The sequence below is a fragment of the Pezoporus occidentalis genome, unplaced genomic scaffold (assembly GCF_034315485.1).
Source record: "Pezoporus occidentalis ecotype Australia unplaced genomic scaffold, CSIRO_AGI_Poc_V1 ctg19, whole genome shotgun sequence".
In the NCBI taxonomy this organism is placed as follows: Eukaryota; Metazoa; Chordata; class Aves; order Psittaciformes; family Psittacidae; genus Pezoporus; species Pezoporus occidentalis.
The window spans coordinates 9,094,226-9,116,918 of record NW_026913748.1 but is presented as its reverse complement, the minus strand read 5'-3'; the positions used below and the strand labels follow the sequence as shown (position 1 = coordinate 9,116,918).

The 22,693-nt window shown below is 38.6% G+C and overlaps 1 protein-coding gene across 2 annotated transcripts in view; it reads right to left on the bottom strand.

The window, feature by feature from the left end:
- Window positions 1-22,693, bottom strand: part of PTPRO (protein tyrosine phosphatase receptor type O) — a 154,049-nt gene that overhangs the window by 56,650 nt on the left and 74,706 nt on the right. For both annotated transcript variants that reach the window (XM_062616726.1, XM_062616727.1), the window contains exon 2: window positions 8,521-8,794. In XM_062616726.1, coding sequence (XP_062472710.1) covers window positions 8,521-8,794 — 274 coding nt within the window. The remainder of the gene's footprint in view (window positions 1-8,520; window positions 8,795-22,693) is intronic.

The window sequence follows — 22,693 nt, the reverse complement described above, 5'->3', positions numbered from 1 at the left end:
CAGGCACTCAAATCTACCACTTGATATGTGGCGTTTCACAGAGGTCCGGGACAAAAGCTTCTTGGGCCATTGTCAAAGCCAACATTTGTGTGTGCCCCCATGAATAATTGTTTTTTATGCTTATACTTTAACAGAAAAAAATCCTTATTTGCCACAAAAATAAGATTGAAATAACAGTTATTACTTAAGCACTCACAGTTGTCATCCCAGAAAGATTTTCACCTTTAATCCTTGCCAATCATGTAAAAGTGTCCAGACAATAATAACAAAACACATGAAATTGCTCATAAGTTTGGCATAAATGTGAACTTTTAAGATTAGATGAGAAGCTTATCAGCATAATGCCCAAAGGAAACTACTTGGATGAAGATTTTCTATTTTGATATACATTCATTTCAGGTAATTACACTTTCCCTGTTCCTACCATTTTTGGGAGGGCCACTGTCTTCAGTGTATTTATCCACATCAAACTTCTACAAACTATAGCAGTACCATCACCATTATTTTACAGATGAAGGACTGAGATACAGAAAAATAAACTGGTTTACTGGAGGGCAAAGGTGGGGGGGGTGGGGTGTGGGGGTAAACCTGTGCACAGAAAACAGCTTAGTGACAAACTGCTGATCTAGTGCTCTGAACTCTGAGCCAGGTGGGCTACAAAAAGAAATACCCTGCGTCCTGCAATGTGGCACCTAGACCAGTGTAGCTCCGTCACCTAAGGAAAGCAGTGCCAATTCACTGCAGCTGGGAGTCTGATTGCTGATAACAATAAGAGTGTCTCAGTTTCATTCAGCCTCCTTTGTGCACAAAAAACAACAATGAAAAAATACCCTTTTTGCTCGATGCTCTTCTCAGCAAGAAAAAAATGATAGCAATCCAATTATACATAGGTTAAGAGGGCCAAGCACATATTCAAAACAAGATTACAGTGGCAGTTGAAATTTGTCATACTAACATATTTTAACAGAGCTAGTTAATGCACAACACCCTCAATAATTATACCTAAATCCTTGTAAGTATTATCGTGTTGATTTAGTTCTCGCACACTGTAGGGAACAGTTGAAAAATTCAGGCTGTTGATTAGCATGGCCTCAGAGGACACGTTTGAGTTCACAGTTTTGCTGTGGTAGGTCTTGGAGAAAAACTAATCAAATATTTTTCCCTGAAAAGCGTACAGTTACAACAGGCAAGAGAAAGAATAGATGAAAGGGAAGACTGGTGTCAGTTTCAAAGGTGGGATTATCCCACAGAAGGTGGAAGAGGTTAATCAAAGACGGAAAAGCAAGACTGTAGTGGAAGCAAAAATTAAATCCAGTTATCAGCACAGTATTTTCACCACAGTACTAAGTTTCCAGATATGATGAAACATGCAGAAGAAAACAGAACTAAGAACAAAAACCACAGATGCAAACAATCTTTCCCCAGGTTTAAGAAGTCATATTATCATTTTTAATTTTGTAAGAGCATGTGAATGCAACACTGTAGGATTCTTAAACTAGCTCTCATGGCAAAGACACTTCATTAGCTTCATTAGATAAATCTCTATATATCTGTATGTTAACTACCTACAAATAGAAACTCCTGATCTCACAGATAGTACAGGCACTTCAGTGATGGGGACTGTGAAAATTTTGCTGACAATTTGTGATAGCCTAGAAATAAATAGGAGTAAAGCAGACCACAGGAAACAAAGCCTACCCTCTTCTTTTCTCTGAGGCTCTTCCCACTGCTTATTCTGAAATAAATTGTTCATCTGACTATCCACATGACCAGAGGGTTCATATCACAGCTCACACAGCACACGATAGTAGTTTAAATGTCAATAACAATCTCTAACTAGCACAACGCTAACATGCACTCATCTTTCATGTTAGCGGGTGTGCCCTGGGCTTTCTTCTGCTATCTCATTCACATCTGAGGTCTCCTTATTTCTGAAAGAATTACTGAAACTTTCTCATGCAGTGATTAACTTATCCCATTTGTTCCTTCCTACAACAAATCAAATAAAGGATGGAAGTTATACTCATTTTTAATCCAAATGATTTTTCCTCCTGATGCTTTGATTTAATTAACCAATAATTAAATTAAGCAGTAATCACCACAGACTCTCTTTCTTGTTATCTTCTGCTTACTATCCTCTCCTTGCTCATGGCTGATATTAGCAGAGTAGCATGAGTGATATAATGCAATTTAGAGATTCTTCCATTATCTTACTTCCTTCGGCACCAAATCTTCACAGCAAAAGCTATTTGCACACTGTGAAATTAAAAGGACACTCAGCAGATAAAAAACTCATGTTCTGTTTTTCACTTACTAACTCCTCCTAGGGTTATTAAATTTAAAGAATATGTAAAATGTCACTCTTCGCTGTCTGTATTTATAATTTAGAGCATAAACAGTCTGGTCTTTTTAATTTTACCATTTTCAGTAGTCAGGATCCAGCTTTTCACAGATTTCAGTGGTTCTCAAGAAACAGCCTAATAGTTCAGAAAACATGGAGCTTCATAAACGTTCTGCACTATGTTGATGTCTGTATTCGTATTACAGAAGGGACAGAGGATTTCAGTGTCCCTCTAATAGCATGTTTAAGGCACTTCTTCATGTACAATCTCTTTATTTTTAGACTGGCAGATTATATTAATCACACATAGACATGCTTGCAGGATCAAGACCTAAATTTGCCTTTTTTCTTAGTGTCTCAGAATCTGCTGCTCCTATAGCAACAGCTTTCCCATTATATCGGTTTATGGGAGACTCAATTTCTTCGTTTCTCCTGGATTCTACAGCATTTTGCATTAAGCACATAGCTTGCATTATACAAACATCAAGATAGCATAATAAATGTGGCAAACTTCTTCCTCAAATGCCCTGGAAAATTCTGGATGCTAAATTCTTCATTAATATATCAGTTTGTGCCAGACACATTAACATTTGCAATTCAGGGGATAAAAAAAAAAAGAGTATGTTGACAATAATTCGTAACATATAACAACATATAACATATAATAACATTCCAGTCCAAATTAATTTTGGTTTAGTATTTGGTATTTGTAGAGCAGGTCACTCTACAGATTGGATTAATGATTGATTACTGTGGTAGATTCTATGTAGTATTACACATGTGTGGTTGAAACTGGATTGAGATCAACTGAGATCAGCTCTCATGCTTCTCACACTTAAACCCAAATTAATGATTTAAGTTCACATCACGACTTTCACAAAAAAAAATAAAAGCCCCACTGATGGCATGAACTAACTGCCATAGGCAATTCCCTGTATTCACATGAAGAAGTGAATTATGTCATTTTCTCCCCAGGATGACACTATTTATGTATCTACATAGATATTGGGAGCAAGTCACAGCCTGAGTAGGGGTTCTGTTATGCTATAAACTTTAGGGATTTTTTTCTCTCTTGCTAAAAAGCAACCATTTCTGAGATTAAAAATCTGCTATTTAATAATTTAGGAACATAATGTTCAAGTTTATGATAGGCAATAGAGATACCATGTGCTATTGCTTATGAAATGGGAATGTAAGTGAAAGTAGCGTCTGAGCAATGATGGTATATACTGCACTTTCTAGATGTTTGCATAAGATGACAAATAAAAAGACAATACAAAATAAAAAGTAATGTTATCACAAGAACAAAAATGAATCTGTTAAGCAGCCTTTTTAAAGATGCACCGTGTCATCCCTTAAGAAAGAAAAACACAAAGGGCTTAAGTTTTATATTTCATTGGGAAAAAACCTCTGAAGCTCTGACTTCAACAGTTCTGATCCATTAATAAGCTGGAGGAAAGGATCTGACCTACTGAATCACTTCCTGCAGCATCTGGCACGGACACAACCAAGCATTAACTATGTCTAATGCCAATTACTTTCTGAGTGCAGAAGAGATCAGAGTCCCAAGCAGTAGGCCCATTGGTCTCCTGAGAAGAATATTTTTTCATAGAAGTCACAGAGGCAGAAATCTCCCTAAAGGGAATATATTTTACAGTGACTTATGTAAGGAATTATAAGCTTTCGAAAGAATGAGACATTTACCACTCAAAACTCCTAATCATCAGCTAAAATGAAAGTCAGGCAGAGCTGCACTTAATTACCCTCAGAGATCCTGAGATCTTGATTTCTCCAGTTCCCAGTAGAGATATATTTTTCCTAAAGCACACAATAACTTTGCAGTGTGCTGCTTTCCACATTCCTTCAAATGAACAAACACTTTTTCCTTCACAACAAAAAGAAGAATTTACAGTGAATTTTGGGAAAAAAAAAATAATTAAAAAGCTGTAAAGGTAAGAGTCAACCTGGGAATAAAACAAGGCTTCAAGATTGCATATAAGGAGGAAACTCTTCCCTGTTAGGGTGGTGAGGCACTGGAATAGATTGCCCAGGGAGGTTGTGAATGCTCCATCCCTGGCAGTGTTCAAGACCAGGTTGGACAAGGCCTTGGGTGATATGGTTTAGCATAAAGGTGTCCCTGTCCACGGAGGAGGGGTTGGAACTAGATGATCTTAAGGTCCTTTCCAACCCTAACGATTCTGATTCTACAATTCTATGGGAAAATGGAGGATGAGTGAGAATTTTAGTCATTGTTTACATCCGTGCTCTTTATTTCTCTCATAAACTATGTAAAACTAATTAGTAATAAAGTGGAACTTTCATTCAAATATTACAAAACACTAAATTAATTATATAAATTCTAGAGTTTCTTCACTCCCATTGAAAAGCCAAAACCAGAAGAGCAGAAGAAAGCAGGCTTGAAGTAATCATGTTAGATACCAGAAGTACTTCTAACCTTATCCAGACTGAAAGCTGGAAGAAAGGTAATTTTGATAGGCACAATACAATTGCATTCACAGGAATCTGGCCAGGATGGTGAGATTCATACACCTATTGTTGTGAAACCATCACAGGGATCTTTACAACTGAGTGGTCAGGGTTTCGGTTTTTCTCCTTCAGTGAAATACTGAGCCCCATTTGCTGAGCACAGCTTTGCTACAGAATCAGAAGAAAGAGAACTATTTTGTGCTCAAATCCTATTTTACAGGCTTCCTATCTAAGAGTTGAATGCACCCTGTTCATCTTATCCTATCACCCCTGCTCAGGAAGCAATGCAAGGATGTGGGCTGTGCTCAAGTTGACAAAACCCTTGGCCTTTGAGAAGAAATATTGCAACAAATAGTTCACACTTTGCATTACAACAATCTGGACTAAACAAGAAAATGCTATAGTTTGTGGTGCTTTGAGTAATATGAGAAAGCCCTTAAATGATTCCAATCAGAGATAAACAGAAAATAAACTGTCAGGTCTTGTAGAGAAGGCCCAAATTAATAATGGAAACCTCAAATGTAGCATACAGACATGCATATTTGTATACTTATACAATGTTAAGTTTTTTAAATTTTATATGTACATATTTATCACACTTGTATTTATGTCTATATTTGAATATAATTATATATGCATATGTGTATTAAATATATATTTCCTTAACTTCTAAATCATCTTTCTGTTGAAGAATCTTTTTTTTTCTGCACAGAAATCTCTGAGGGGTAAAACAAAGTCTTCTCTGACTCAAACTGGATGAAGTTTCAACCTGTGAAGAGACATACCTTTGTCTTGCAAATATGCTGAGAAGCAGCACATTCTGAGTGATGTGAATAGCAGAAAGGAAACGTCATCAAGATATACCATTGGAAAGCAGAAGTCTTTCATGACTCTTACTGAATTTCTAAGTAGACAATGTCTTTGAAGGACCATGCTCTCATTTTGACATACATAATTTGGATACACGTTTATGTGAAACTCAGATCTCCAGGATATGGCCAAGCTGCAAGACTACATCTCCCTTCATGGACTCCTTTTTAGAAATCAGAAGATCCCAGAAAACTGTACTTGTGAAATATCAAAGTATAGCCTTGGGAATAATCACAATGGCATCACTGGCTATCCCAATTGATTTATTTTGTGTCAGTCTAATGAATGGGGCTAATCTGCCACTGTAAATCTCTCCTGATACCAATGAAATTAGAATAAGAATTAATTTGGTCCTGGAAGTTAGTTGCAATGTGCCATATTTTCACATGTAAAATATAGGTGGAGTAACTTAGATAGTTATATGTCTTTTCATGGATAAAATAAACTAAGCATGTTAAACAGGCAGTGAGAGCATATGGTGTGAAGAAAATTTCTCATAATTATTGTCTGTCACAAAAATCAAGTTAATTAATAGTCAGAAAATGATGTAAAACAGGGAGTGAACAATAACAATAAAAGGAAAATTTATAAAAAAAGGGGGGGGGGGGGAACCAACTATTATGCAGTTTTGTAGGAGAACCCAGTGGTCACTACATGAGCTTTAAAATCTCTTCTCAAAAGCAACATATTTAAGTGTATCTTAAAAAGACCAGCCTGCCACACTGTCTTTTCATTCCAAATTTACTTTCATTCCTGCAGCCTTGTGCTCCAAAGATGAGCTATGTTAGTAACTGAGGCTGCTACAAGAGAGTTAGCAATCCTCAGTCTGCCTGGCAGAAAATACATGGAAGGAGATCTGGCCCTTTCCCTCGAGAAGTCCAGAATTTACATCACACTTTCAATGTTCACTACTGCATCCTTCAGTGCTGCCTGCAGGAATGCTCCTTCTTTTCCATAAACCTGGTTGTCTTTCTGCTGAGACAAAATCAGTGAAATTCACTGCTCTGTTTTTTGTTACATGAGTTACCCAAGCAGTGCTGTCCAACTGCCAAATCACTGTTCCTTCCAAGCTCTAGGTGAGCAGCAGAGGCCATAGCAGAAAACCCTAGGATGCTGCCAACACACTCACAATAAAACAGGTGGTGAAAAGGGGTGGGCTGCTTTACATCAGAAAGAACACTGTCAAGTCTTGGAGGAGGGAAAGTGACATGGGATATGCCCCTTGGAGCCATCAGCCTCACACTCTTTCAGGAACACCTTGTGGAAACCCCCTGAGCCAGAAATAGGAAGTCTGGAGCTGGCTTTGGTGGGCTGAGCAACACCGGTTCCCTTCTTCCTTCAGAGATCCCCTGCACAGAAGTTCGTGTGTTCCATCTGCCACACTGGATCACACCTTCCCAGGCTACCACTGACCCTTGTGGGCTCTGGAAATCAAACAGCAATGAGCCCTGATGCACAACTGCAAGTGCAGCATTCAAAACCCACCAGAAATGCATAGTGAAGCATTTTTTTTCCCAGTCGATTATACCTGATGTTTCCATTATTTTCTTTTAAGAAAACAAACAAACCATAAATAGGAAATTGGATTAAAATTACTACATTGTCTGCAAGGTTAAAGCAGTCAAAGAAAAGGAAATTCAGACTGCCTTTGAACCCTAAAATTGTTCACTACACATAGATGTTCTTGCACATATGCCTTATGAAAAACTTGCGTTACCCAAGTAACGCCACCATACTTTTCCCATAGATAGCTTCATGGTTGTCCTCATCAGGGCACAACTTGAGAACACAAGGGAAGGCTGAACGATGTACAGATTATGCAAAATCTGGTTACTGCAAAGTTTCAAATGCCTCACTCGGTAACCTATGAAACTACTGTAATATGCTTTGAATATTACTACAGTGGATGGCAGTTTCTCACTGACAGACTAATGTAAGTACACAAAATCATGGCCATTCGTCATCTGCAAGCTAACTAAAACTGTCTATAGAAAAAAAACAGAACCACATTGAAATTGGTTTTCTCCATCCAAATATTTCTTTCCTGTCTTTTCTTAAATCTGTCTTCAGGCAAAGAAATCATTTTGTATTTTACAAATTGTTTTCAGGGTGGCACATGGAAGCAGTTCTGGAGCAACAGTCAAGCCAGAAATACAGCAGACATCACTCAGAAATCTGTGGTGCTTCACATGATGACAAAGCAAACAAAATCACACTTCTCCCCAGGATTGATACACATGGAGGTAGTAAGACACAGATTACTACAGTTATGATCTCCACGCAAAAAACCTTCAGCTGTACTGACAGAAACATGTTTTTGGTGACTAGCATCTGCTTTCCAAGCTTAGTACTGCTTCAATACATTAGCAACCAAAGAACATTTTATAGCATTTAAACCAGAATATATCTCACCATGTAACAGGAGTGCTTAGATTGAAATGTTAGGCAACACTTTTTGTCTTTTACTAGGTTTTTGGAACTCTTGGTTCAAAGGGTTTAGGATGAACATTTGGAAAGGAGATTCATCCATCACATTTGTCTCAGTATGTTAAACCTCTGGTCACTGTTCAGGAAAGGTCAAGCTGGGAGAAACCCACACCCATGCCTTTCTTCCTGCTCAGACTTTGTGAATTTTCACTCACAAGCCTTCTCAACACCTCTTCCCTACTGTTCTCATGCAGGGAGTAATCCTACACAGAAGGATGACCTACTGAAAACACAAAATCCCCACCCAACCTTCTCCACAAGAATAACTTCCAGGGAAAATAAAATCACACACAAAGAGAAGAAGCAGAAGAAAGAAAGAATAATGTGTTACTTACTGGTTAACACAGTGATTGATCTTGCTGACTTGGAAACAATATTTGAGTTCACTACCAAGAGAGTTACTATGTAATATAGGCCATGGTATTTGGCATTAAAAACCACAGGGGCAGGTAAAGTGCTATTGAATTCTTCGAACTGGAAAAAGTAGTTCTTGGATTCTCCAGCTATCTTCACAACATATACAGAGGATGAGCTCACCACATCAGATGCTTCCAGGGAGACAATGATACAATTGTCTTCTCGGACAGTAACTTGGAAAGGTTCTGCATTCTACAAGACAAGAATAAAGACTTTGCTGAAGTAAAATATGTTATTTTACTTTTACTTATTTCCCTTGGTATTCATAGGATTCTCACATTATATTTGAGGTAAAGTTCCATTTCGTATTCTGCAAGAGAGTTAACATCAAACCATAACATTTATTTCTGACCACAATTCACAGCCAAAGTCCACAAGCATCTGATTATCAGGCCAGTCTCTTTGCAGTGAAGGCTAGTTCCTCCTGTGTGCTTTCTGATGCTCTGGCTACTCCATCTCTTACCTCACAAGCAACAAAGCCTCTGTCATTCTTTCCTGACAGAAGGTGGAGTAGAGCAGAAGAAGGATGGGATTAAAAAAGGGTATCAGAAGCAAGAAGGTTTCCACTAAAGCCACAAAGAGTAAGTCATTTAAACCACCAAAGAGAGAAAATTAAATCAAGACTCCTTTATCTTGCAGAAAGAGGATCATATATTCTTCAATGCAATATATTCTGGAAGCCTGCAACTGAAGAATAATTTTTGGCACTGATTAAACTTTTGCAAATATGCCCATTCCGGCAAGTACCAGGCGATATGCAGCTCTCAGCACTATGTCCATGGCTTTGGTAGGCACTTTTCAGTTCCTAAGCTACACCATTTCATTTTCAATATTTCTTTTGTTAGTAGTAGAGAGAAAGAAGAAATTTAACCTTGTTTTCATATATCATGAGCATATTAAGTCATTGCCAGCTGAAAACACTTTCCATTTTATTAATTGCAGACCAGCTGTCAGCAAGAAGCACTTGCTCTCTACAGGAATTTCAAAACAGTTTCATGGTAATTAACAAGAAGGAAAAGTTCAAGCTTTCATTAAGAGTTGCCTTTTTGTTTATTAGGCCACACTGCTGCTTAGAATTTTTTACCCTCAGTGAAAACTGTAATATCTGATATTTTCAATTCCCAGCTCCATAGGATCTTTTTCTCCTCTGTATTTCACAGGCTGAGAGCTCTATTTTGAAGGCAGGGTGGGCAACCATGGCCACTTTGCCACTTATTCAGTCAAGTTGTTCCTGTAGCGAAGAGCTAGACAACTCCTTCAGAGATTAATTCTAGCAGTTTGTCTACCTCCAGTCTTCTTGTAGTTTTGTTTAGGGGATTCTTCCATGAAGAATAATGTCTTTCGCATTTATGCTGCAGGAACCAGGCTTCCAATTTGGAATTCACACATATGGTACTGTTAACTCCTGCTGTTCAAAAAAAAACCCAACAAATCCCCACAAAAACCACTCCACCAAGAACAAAGAATTCATTCTAGGTTTGTAAGATTTTATTTAACAGTAGTTTGTCTGAATATACATTTATGGTTTCATCACTGTCCTTGAGATTTCACAGCGTACTTAAGGTCATATCACCCTATAGACAGAACAACAGGCATGAGAAAAAAAAAAATGACCAAAGCAAACTTACTTACCTGACCCAACATGAGAACAAGGTAAAAGTGCATTAAGCCCAGTTCAAATAGGATAACCAGTCTAGACAGCTTCAAGAGATTAAAAATAAAGGCAATGCAACTTCAGCTGCTGATTGGAGGTTTGTTTTGACTGACTTTTAGGAGAATTAATTTTAAGTTGCTAAAATGATATAAATCAATGTTATCCATGGATGAATACTTTGGTGTGGAAATCTGATTAATTTTTCACAGATGGCAGAGCAATTGCTCCAAAAGATTTATAATGTAAGACTCCAATTGCACAAAAGCTTCCATGTCTTTTCATTAGCCTTAGCTGAATTCAACAGGTTTACCCTTGAGTAGATCAAATTAACACATTTCAAGAGTTTGTATTTTGCTTTTAATCCCGATTCAGTATTTGGATCCACACAGATTCAAGCCTTTAACTGGGGATTATGTTTAGATCTAGTCAAAACCAAGCAGAGGTCCTCTTACCCTTCTTCATCCCCATTCTCTCCACACTAAGCAAATGTGGAATGATTCCTACTTCAGCTCTTCTGATATGGGAAGACAGGAGAAGGAAGGCATTCACAGCCTGACTTTTCAGATGCATGTGTGCTTTTGTATCACAAAAAGCACAATTTCCTTCCAAGGCCAAGCAAGGAAAGACAGACCTAGTTCAGCAAGGTTATTTCTACATATCAAGCTTGAACTGCATATAAAATTCCATGTAAGCCAGTGGGTGCTGACCTTCCCTAGACTAGCATTTGAATGTTTTGCTGGAGGAGAAAGAATGATATTATCTCTAAAATAACTTCTAGCCTGCCCTTGGCTTTGCCATTGAATTACATGGTACTAACTCAATGGGCCTAACTTGCTATGAAAAGACAGACAAAAAAGCCCAACAAATTTATATGTGCCAACAAACAGTTCTAAGCAAGTTCCTTGTGTTTGGTGGTATTATAAATCATTTGTGATGTTAATTGAATACAGCTGGAAATTAAGCATATAATTGCAGAGTGATAGACATTCCTAGGATATAATTAGATGCTTTCAGAGACTGCTCATATGGGGTGTGATTTTACTCTTTGATTCTTCTGTGGGTATTGTATTAAGCATGTTGAAGATTGTACTTTCATTTTTCCCCTCATAATGTTTCCTTGAATTCACAGCAAGTAGCATTCAGCAAATGATCCACAAACCTTCTTCAGTAGTTCTCACACAATTAACATGCCTCTGCTAGCTAGACAGATACTATTGTTACCTATGACTATACCTAATGGGGAAAGTAACTTTTCCCTGAGTCCTTTACCTCCTGAGCATCTGAGGACTGTGAAATGACAACCTCCTTATTTTGTGTGCATGTGTCCAGATGCTTTTGAACAACTGCTGCCATTGCACAGGTATTTTTTGAGTGACACCTCTTTAGTGGCTGTGCGCCCACCTGCATAACAAATCCCTCTCTTGAGTGATACCTATTCTTTTTGGTGATTATCTGGCCCTCTTTCACACACCTGTACCTGCCCAAGCTTTTAAACTGCTGCATGCACAAGTGTTTTGTGGGAGGCATCTGTTATTATCCATTGGTTCTTGAAATAATTTTTATCCTTTCATTTCAACTCTAAGGTTTGGTTTATAGAATGAAGTGGCAAAAAAGGTATGAATAAAAAAGCCTTGCAATTAACATGTCATAAGATGAAATCACTTATCTCCTTTGGGATATGGATTTCACTTTGAGTGTTTTAATAGAACAGACCACTTTAGGCATCCTGTTGTTGTACGTTGCATAAAGTGAGGGTTACCAGCCATCATTGGGCTTGTGATTTTGAAAAGAAGTCTAGAAAAAAACCTGAGTATTTTTTGGAAGCACCTCTGGAAGTGAGAAACATGCCCCACTTAACTAGATTGTAAAGCCAGTTTGTCTTAGGACTGACAGCATCAGTATGGTAAATACACATTTCATTACTTCTGGTCAGCTACCTCCAGGATTCAATTTGCTGGTGTCGCAGCTTGAGCGGCTGTTTCATGCCTGTGGGGAAATTTGGCAGGGCTTGTGCATTCAGAACCAAATGATTAGCATCAACTTCCTTTCTAGTTTATTATTACAAGCTTGTGCCACGATAAAGCACTTAGGAAAAAAAAGGGGGTGAGAGAGGGAAGTAAATCCCACAATGTGATGCCTGTTCGCAGTCATTTCCAGCCCAGGGATGAGTCATGCTAGTGGAATTTCCAGCCAATAACCAGGTCCCAATTAAAATAAAAAGGAGGGGGAGGCAAGGCAATATAGAGCATGTCAAATAAAAAACATTCAAAGAGTAATAGGAAAATAAATGGTGTGCAGCAGAGCTCAGAATTCTCTTTTCAGAAGTCTATATCCTCAGTTTATTTCCTTTTAACAGTATGAGCTTTACACATGAGGAAGAGATCAAAACTGCAAAACAGCTACTAATTTTACTTACTTTAGTTTTGAATGTCTCACTTTGAAACACATTGGACCAGAACCCAATTATATGAAGTGTAAGTAGTTACGTGTCTTGCTGACTTTAAGAGAAGCTGTGGATACTCATCAGCTCTGTAAAACTAAAATACTGGTAACTGTGTCACGTTCTCTAATGCTAGGCAAGTGGAACCAAGATGCTGAACAAATCTTACTTCTGTCAGCTCTTATAGAGTAAATCCTAAGCAAATACTAAAGTATCACAGAGTTTTCAAAGTGGCCATCTGATATCTTAATGTAGGAGTAAATTTTAAAGCTGTAAGTTATCTACTTCTTAGGGCAAAAGTACCATTATGATCACCTTCTGTGTAATGATGGTCAAAAATATCATCAATGCAAGTATGACAAGACAATATTGAACAATATATCCACACGTCTTGGATGAAATACTGGCTATTTTTGTGACTCCTAGAATCACAGAATAGTTAGAATCAGAAAGGACCTTAAGATCATCTATTTCCAACCCCCCTGCCATGGGCAGGGACACCTCACACTAAACCATGCCTTCCAAGACTCCATCCAACATGGCCTTGAACACTGCCAGGGATGGAGCATTCACAACGTCCTTGGGCAACCCATTCCAATGCCTCATCACCCTCACAGTAAAGAACTTCTTCCTTATATCTAACCTAAACTTCCCAAATTATGCTACTATACTCAGATATATCTTGTTCCACTGGCCAATAATACTAATTTCATTCTAATTCACACAATGACTCATTCTCACCAAGATTCATCTTACTTAATTTTAGGTACTTAAAGGAAATGACTGAGAGACAGGATGACCTTTTCAGACAGAGCACCTGAGGGCTTGTCTGAGAACTGCATTACTTTTTAAAGTGCACTGAACAGCCAAAGGGTGCATGCTCCCAGCTTGGCAGAATTCCTGCAGTCTTCTGTCACCAGGTGCTCCACAGAAAGCACATAAGAAATTTCATAAAATGAATAATATTGCAAAATGTGCATAAAACTCATGTCACAGTATTTTTGCACCAGCTTTCTAATGTATGTGACAAATTATACTGAAGAAAAATTATAGCAAAAATACTAAACATTCGTTTTATGCAGAAATTGGAATCTTATTGGAATCTACTATGCAGTTGTTGGAAATGTATTGTTTCACGTGAGTCACCGTGCAGGAAACAAATTCTGACCTATATAACTGTTTCAGTAATTTACTTCCCTCCCACCCCGCAATCACTCTTGCCCTCCTTCTGTCCTTTTCCCTGCCATTAGCCTGTGCAGGCTAGACACTTGACAGTGGTGGAGGATTGCAACTACCTTCCAATCCTTTATAGCTGGAAAAAAAGAGGGGTCCATGAAACTCCCTTCTGTTGCAATGTGAAGTCACCATCCAAAGCAAGCAACAGACTGTGGTTTCACACAATTGAGCTGTTTTGAAGTATAAGTTAATATATAAATCTTTGCTTTAGATGACCCTTCAGGTTCCAACCTTTCTTCCATCATTACTGCATCACCTCTCTTACTTTCACAGCTTCCTGCTCATAATTTTCACAGGGTATTTTCTGCTAAACATTGCAACATCAAACCTTATGCTGTTTATATTCCACATTCAGCCTCTTTGCTCTCATCATAAAGGCTCTTAATAAAAAGCATTTCATGAGGCTGAAAGTGATATGGTTTCACAAAAAGATACAAGCAGTCTCAAATAAAGCAGTTCTTGTAGCCATGAACTGAGAAAGATCCTTTCTGTGCATAGGAAAGGACTGGGTGAATATTGCTTATTATATATTACGCTAGCTATCATTCTTAGATCCTATAGTTCTAACAAAAAAAAAAAAAAAAGGCATAGTCAACCTTACAGAATTTAGGGAAGAAATTACATCCTAAGATTTCCACATGTTCCAGTGAATTCTGAAGCAGGAAGAGACTTCAGTATTGACTGCAAGATGAAAAGATCATTTGAAATGCTTTTCAGGAGTGTGAACAAAAATGTTACGGACTTGGAACAAAAATGTAAAGACTTCTTGAAAATAAGAATATTTATTCCTGGGGCTTCTGCTTTTATCTACACTTCTCCACAGGTTGGAGAAGCAAAGAAACTCCCTTAATAAATACTCTTTGAAAGAAATATTCCATCAGAGAAATAGAAAACCTTATATTCAAGACTTTCCATGTGAAAAGGGAATATTTAAAGAAGTGAAAAGAAAGTAAAAGCAGCAGTTCTCAATAATTTATGATGTTTGATTCAGGTTAACATACCATTTCTGGAATCCTGCTCTATGAATAGTGTCCTCAGCACTGTTGCTATTCTCAGTCTCAATAAGCCAGCAACAACAATCTGCTGGTCATATTTTATAAATGAGCTTCAACATTTCTTTGCTCTGGGAGACATTTTTAAAGGGACAGGTATTTTTTCTCCTCTCCGCACATGAATGAAGAATAAGAAGGTATTTTTTTTAAGCAAATGTTATTTTGGTATGTACAGTCCATCACATTTTGCTACCATTCTGAAGTTAATAATCTGGAAGGAAATCTTTCTTGACACTATCAACTGCTATTATGATGAAGTTAAGTAAATGCCAGAATGCTAAATATGTGAAAGTGGAATGTTTGCATTCAGTAAGGCTAATATCTTTTATGTATCACCTTGTTAGTATATGTAGCATTTAATGAATTATTGCTAAACATATATTTCTATCCCATCTTTCTGGTGTAAACTGGAAAGGGCAAAACCCAAGCACAGTGATTCAGAGACCCTGATACTGACATAGCATAAAACTAGGTTAGAAAGAACTATGGATGGCATTTCTCCCTCTTATCAATCCTGACTGCACATATCTGTCCCAAATATGACAGGAATTCACACTCAAGCAGATACAGTTGGATTTCTCTCTGCTCTAGATTTTTAGCTTCTCTCTAGTATTAGAGTATGTCAAAAAGAAGAATTCTTCTGAAAGAATATATGAATTTGATTACCTTCCTCAACTCAGACCTTTATGGAGCCTCTGCAATTAAAGTTAGCCATCCCTGATGGATGTACCCAAACACATACACATGTCAGATGAACCATGTGCTTTAATTAAAATGCATCTTCCATCTTGAGCCTCTATCTGAATAATAGAAAAGAAAAAAGGGCACAGGAAACATATTATATTGGCTCATCAGTTCCCTTAACTTTGCCAAACTGGCCCTTGCAGTGATCTTCTCCAATCAATACTTATTCTCTCTCTGGAAGAATAGTGAAAGCAAATTTCTACCTGGACAAATGTAAAATGATCAGAGTTGTACATAGGCCAGGTGGGAAGAGGAGGTCATGTTAAGTGGCTTCCCTATTAAATTCCAAAAAGGAGAAGTTAGGAGGAAAGGAAAAGAAAAATTACTTTCTAGGAATAGGATTTAATTGAATAGTATGCCACATGTACATTATCCTAAGAATATACATATTCTCCACCAACTGAGAGCAAATGCTTTCACAGCACAGTGCCTACAAGTCAAAACACATGCACTGTATTTCAGTTCCCTCTCTGTGATAGAGGAAATGAAGAACAGATCACCCCAAGGAAATACTGAAGGAAAAAGAAGAGTGAGAAACTAATGTGGATTTTTAAGAACTTGGATTATTAGAAAGACACCCTCTTTCCATGCTGTCAAACAATCTTTGAAGTGTCTTATACTTCAAAGTGCCCTATGTGAGATGTAAGAAATACTGGAATAGATGTGCTTTTTGAATGACGAACAAATTCATTCAAGCTGTTTAGTACTTCAGCTCCAAAACTGTGGATTCACCTGTGCAAATAATAGAAGTCTGTAATACAGGCTTCTGATGCTGAATCAGCTCCTAAACAGCTACTGATGCTGAAAGGTGACATTAGAAAGTGACACAGAAAATTCCTGGTAAAGACTGCTGTTGCACTGTGAGAAACTGACTGTGACATGCTCCATCACTGCTGTGCAGCTGAGAGGAACTGGACTGAACTTTTTGCAGGAAAACAGAGGGATCAGGCCCAATCAGCAAAGGCTCATGAAGGGCACATCCTACTTGAACCAACCTGATCTCCCTCTGTGATAAGGTGACTCACCTGGCTGATGAGGGGAAGGTTATAGACATTGTCTATTTGGACCTTGGTAAAGCATTTGCCAGTGTCTCCCACAGCATTCTCCTGGACAAATTGGCTGCTCATGGCCTACATAGGTGTATTTTTAGCTGGGCTGGAAACTGGCTGGATGACCGAGACCAGAGAGTGGTGGTAAATGGCATCACATCTAGTTGGATCAGCCACTAATGGTGTCCCGCAGGGCTCGGTGTTAGGGCCAGTGTTGTTTAACAACTTCACTGATGATCTGGACAAGGGAAATGAATGCACCCTCAGTAAATTTGCAGACAACACCAAGCTGGGTGAGAGTGTTGATCTGCTAGAGGATAGCGAGGCTCTGCAGAGGGATCTGGACAGGCTGGATCAATGGGCTGTGGCCAATGGTTCAAAAGGCAAAGTGCCAGGTCCTGCATTTGGGCCACAACAACCCCATGCAATGCTACAGGCTTGGGGAAGAATGGCTGGAAAGATGCTCAATAGAAAAGGACCTGGGGGTGCTGATTGATGGTTACTGAACATGAGCCAGCCTGTGCCCAGGCAGCCAAGAAGGCCAACAGCATCCTGACTTGTAACAGCACTAGCATTGAGAGCAGGGCCAGGGCAGTGATCATCCCCCTGTAATGGGCACTGGTGAGGCTGCACCTCAAATCCTGTGTTCAGTTCTCGGCCCCTCACTGCAAGAGCGACATTGAGGTGATGGAGCCAGAAAAGGGTAAAGAAGCTGGTGAAGGGTCTGGAGCACAAGTGTAATGAGGAACAGCTGAGGGAACTGGGAGTGTTTAATCTGGTGAAGAGAAGGCTCAGGGGGAACCTTACTGCTCTCTACAACTACCTGAAAGGAGGTTGTAATGAGGTGGGTATTGGTCTCTTCTCCCAAGCAACAGGCAATAGGACAAGAGGTAATGTCCTCAAGCTGCACCAGGGGAGATTCAGAGTGGATATTAGGAACAATTTCTTCCCAGAAAGGGTTGTTAAGCATTGGAACAGGCTGCCCAGGGAAGTGATAGTGTCACTGTCCCTGGAAGTGTTCAAAAACTGTGTAGATGAGGCCGTCAGTGGTATGGTTTAGTGGTGGACTTGGCAGTCCTGGGGTAAAGGCTGAACTTGATGAACTTAAAGGTCTTTTCCAACCTAGGTGATTCTATGATTCTAAGGACAGGTTGTCAGCTCAACTTCATCTTACATTCTCTGGCAGAGAGTATGACGTGGGGTAGAGACTGAGTCTTATGGGTACTACAAAAGTGAAAAAGCCTTCATTTTAAATTGATACGGTACATATATACCCTGCACAAGTTCTTAAAGAAAGAATGCAATGCTTTGGTATTTGCATTATCTGCAAAGAGCATGACTGGGAGGAAGTTAGAGTTGTCATTTATCTGAGAAACAAGAGACCCAGGTGGTTATGCAATTTGAAATCACAAAGCAACTTAGTGGAAAATGGTGGAAGAAAACAAGATTTCCTGTTCCCTCTCCCACCCAATTCTTCCATGTTAATCTATAAGAGGACAGATTAGATGCAATGAATAAAACTGTAGATAGGGGCTATTCCAGGAGCTATTCCTTATTCCATAGCTCCAAGTGATTTTACGGAGAATTGGGCATCAAAGTGCTCAAGTATTTTCAAAAACTCTGTTTTCTCAAATATGCTCTGAGCCTGCTGGAGAGGTTTGGAAATTTGAAATAAGGGGCCATTAATAGAAAAAAATCCTGTTTCAAATCAGTTTTTCTGATATGAAGAATTCAGAAGCAGGTGTGGGGTGCATTTGTCCCCATCTAAGCTGCTGACTTCAATTTTGACCAGAGTTCACCTTAAACAAGTGTTTTAACATTCTTAATACCTATCTGCCCGAAGCCATAATCATAATGTGGCTATGGCTGAACCCTGAAAGGTTGCTTACTCAGGTTCAAGCACTGATTCATGGGTTGGGATTTTTTTCAGATCCAAGCAGAATCTGATATTCTGACCTTTGATAGCTCTGTTGTGTCATGTGTTCTCTAAATTAGCAATTGTTGACCAGATAATCTGCTGAAATTTTCTCATGTTACTTATACATAGTTCCTGTGGCTGAATGTTTTGTGGTTTGTTTTGGGTTTTTTTCCTCTTGCTAAAGTATTTGCTCTGCAGGTTTAGGGGGAGTCGATTGTCTTACTTGGTGGGGTTTTTTTTGTCACTTTTTCCCAACCTGTGCTCAAAGAGGGGCAAGCAGCCAGTGCCATTTCCCTGATTATTAGCAAGAGATAAGCTCTGTAATTCTCTGTAGAGAAGAAGGTCAATTGCAAATCCATACAGAACATTTCAGCAGTTGCTACATCCCAAATTTCAATTCATTTCTAGTGTGGCTTTAGGCTCAGCTCAGCCATTTGTACTGATTTGATAAATGCCTATCAGAAAAAGAGTTCTCTATCACACTACTGCTGGCAGCATACTGCTCAGCAGTCATGAAAGCTACCAAATTCTCTAATGCTACAAAAACTCATAGCTTGTCACTGCCACCCTCCCCTGCAGGGATAGCTCCAGAAGGATTTATTTGGTCACAGCATATCAAGCATTTAGTTTTTAGTACAGCTGCCACAGGTTGACTTGAAAGAAGTGAATGAAAGGAGTGAAAACAAAGAGTTTAGGAAATGGAGTCAGGATCCTCAACTGTGGGGTGAAGTCTTTTCAGATGTAACACATGCTACCCCACCTCCTCAGAAGAAGAGACTGGTCAAGGGGGAAATGACTGTTGTTACCTACCAGAGGGATGACAGTCCAGGTTACTGAGTGTTATATGGCTTTCATGAAAGATATAATTCTTCTACAATGTCCTCTCCTTGCAGCTTAATGGCTTCAACTTGCAATGCAGAATCCTCTGCAACTGTGCTTACCAGGTCAGGAAAATAATAGTTACTTCTACTCTAATATACAGACCCCACATTTACCCTTCACTGGGATCCACTTGTGTGCTATCACAATGCTTAAATATTCTGCATGCTTCTGTGTGTATAAGTAAAACACTGAATATCCTGTTACCTTTAAAGCGAGGAGACCTTAATGACATGTTGGTCAGAACTTTTATGCTGAGACTTCTGTACTTGGTGTGGGATTCATCTGGCTTCATTTTATCAAACTAAAAATTGGGCATATAGTCAAATATCATCTAGGATCCCTCTGTACTCTGTAGGAAGAGATGGATCTAAAGAATTTGATTTATCTACTTAGGATTAAACAAACTGCCTTCTGCAGATGCTTTTCTCTCTCTGTGCACCTTCCTTTCAAACATCAAGAGTCAGATGAGACCAGAAACAGCAGCTGTGTATGATATAATGGCAGCTGTAACTTGGATTTGTATTGCCGTCTTTATGTGTTATGGCTCCTATTTTGTCTGAAGTGATACTATAAGGTTTAAATTTTGTTTAGCTATTCTCTTTTTCAGCAGTATATGAAAAGTAAATGATGGCCATGACTGAGAAAGGCATATAACTTTAAGCATACAAAAGGTCCTACTCAGCAGAAGATGTAAGTATGCTCATAAATCCTTTGCCTATGTGACAAAGGCTGGCCCTGCATACAAGGATCAATCAAGAGATCAAGGTTTCTCTTCCTGAGTCACCAAAGAGTAATAAACCCCTGAAACTTCCTTCTAATTTGTTTTGGCATTTTTACGCAGTGAGGTTGCTTAAAAATCATTTAAAGGATAATATAAGTCTTGGGTCATTCGGTGATGGTGAGAACCCTGTTCTTCAGGTTTGGTGTTCTCTTTGTAGAAATTATTATTTGTTGCTGCTGTCATTTGTTTTTTACACTTGGCAGTTATTCAGTGGCCAAAAGGGATGCAGACAAACCCTTATAAATACATTCATCAGCTTAGTATCTTAGGTTGGGGTAGCTCAGCAGTAACAGTATGGAAAGCATACAGATCAAATTTCTAGCTAGTTTGGCAGTTACAAACCCTTTGAATGCAGAATTTATAGAATTAAACTTTAGCCATTACCTTTCTTTTATCTATTCCTTTTTTAATACCTGACAGAGCTTTTCCCCAGGCATTACAACGGCTAGCCAGGCAAAAGAAGGCTTAATACACCAAAAGAGGAAAGTCAGCTGAGAAAAGGGTGTGTGGAAATCATCAATGGGAAGTCTGTACCCTTAAGCAGAATTGACTGTAAAACAAGAATATATAATTTTAGAAGACTGTTTATTAATTTTAACTCAGGATACAATCTGTTATGTTTCTGCTGAAAATGATGATTTTATAAACAGCATGACCTTCAGTGAATCAACATGACCTTTCCCAGAAGTAGCCCCAAATAAATATTTACTGAGCTTTATTTCATAGGCATTAACTCATCGGTAATATAAAAAGCTTTCAGGTCACTAGGCAATATAATATTATTGTTGTGACATAATGCCACAGTATAAAAGTGATAATGATTTTCTTTCCTAGTTAACTTCTAGATATGAGTTCACCACATATTGGTTTATGCCATTGTTTTCTTCTTCTATTTTATGAAATATTTTTGTCGCCAGTGAAAGATGACATGGATTTTTTTTTTTTTTTGCCTTTTCTTTAATTCACAGCAAGTGGTGCTTCCATACATAAGCGCTCGTCATCTTGCATTACACTAATCCAGGCAAAAAATGCATTACTCTAATTGGCTGGCTGCCATTTGCCGTTCACAGTATGGTCATTTCTCAATAACTGCAATGCAAATATACAGACCTCTCCTACCAATTCCTGCACTCAAAATTCAAGCAATAAATATATTGTCTAAGCTCTTTCACAACTCTTTGACTGAACTGAAACATTTTTCATTATTCTCCTGTGACCACACCTGCCTGTACTTCAGAATATCAAATTCAGGTTCTCCTTTTCCACATACATGACCATGAAAAGTCACTAAGATCAGTTTTATAAATACATATAGGTGGCTTACAATGCAGGTAAGTATCCACAAGAACTTTAAAAAAATTAGAGCTGGCCACCAAAAAAATTTTTTTTAAAGACAAGTGTGCACTTCTAAATCTCTCCACTTGCAAAGCACGGTCCTTTATGTATGTGTATATAAACAACATCAGAAAGATGCAAGAACATGCACACTGGCAGCGCTGAGTCCCCATAGTAATGGGAGCTGTTTAGCAATCAAGCCAAAGGAATGGTTTCTCTTATTTATTTATAGCTTCTTAAAATTTTAAATACATTCTTGATTTATTCTCCACCAGGTCCTTACTGACATAATTCAGTTTTTCCTCCACTTCCACTCCAGTGGGCCCATACCGCAATGAAACCCCTTTATTATCAACATCAGACTACAGTGTTATTTCTCAGTTCAGGTTTATTCTGGATGTACTTTTTGCCACCTAATTCAGGTGCCGGGAGAGTCAATGGACAAAAGTATGATCCTGACCAAGCTGTTTCTCAACAAGTCTTAGAAATTTAAAGTACTAGAGGAGGCAGAGGTTTGGTGTTTGGTTGGGGTTTTTCTTGTGGCTATTAAGTGTTGCAACTCCAGGCACATTCCTGTGATGATTTCTCAAGTGATACCAACAGTGCTGAGAGCACACAGAAGAAAGTTATGACTCGGTGTTGTCATTGTGTTCCCCAGACTTCAGAGAAGAAACACATCACCCAACAGCACTGTGAGTTGCCTACATATCACTGCGCCAAAAGTCATTTGCAAGCAACAGCTCCTCCACAGCTTAATGAAACACCAGCAGTAACAGACTGGGTGCATACTCTGAGTTTACCACAAGCACCAGGTAAAAATGATTGGCTTAAATTACCCCAAAGATTTGGATCATAAACACAGCTACCACAGCTCAACCTATCAGCAAAAATGTATTTATCTATGAAAACAAAATTAGCCATGTCCTGCTTATCTCTGCTGTTGCAAATACATCTCCTAGTATGTGTGTGAAAATGAATATTCATACTTATATTAAGTAAT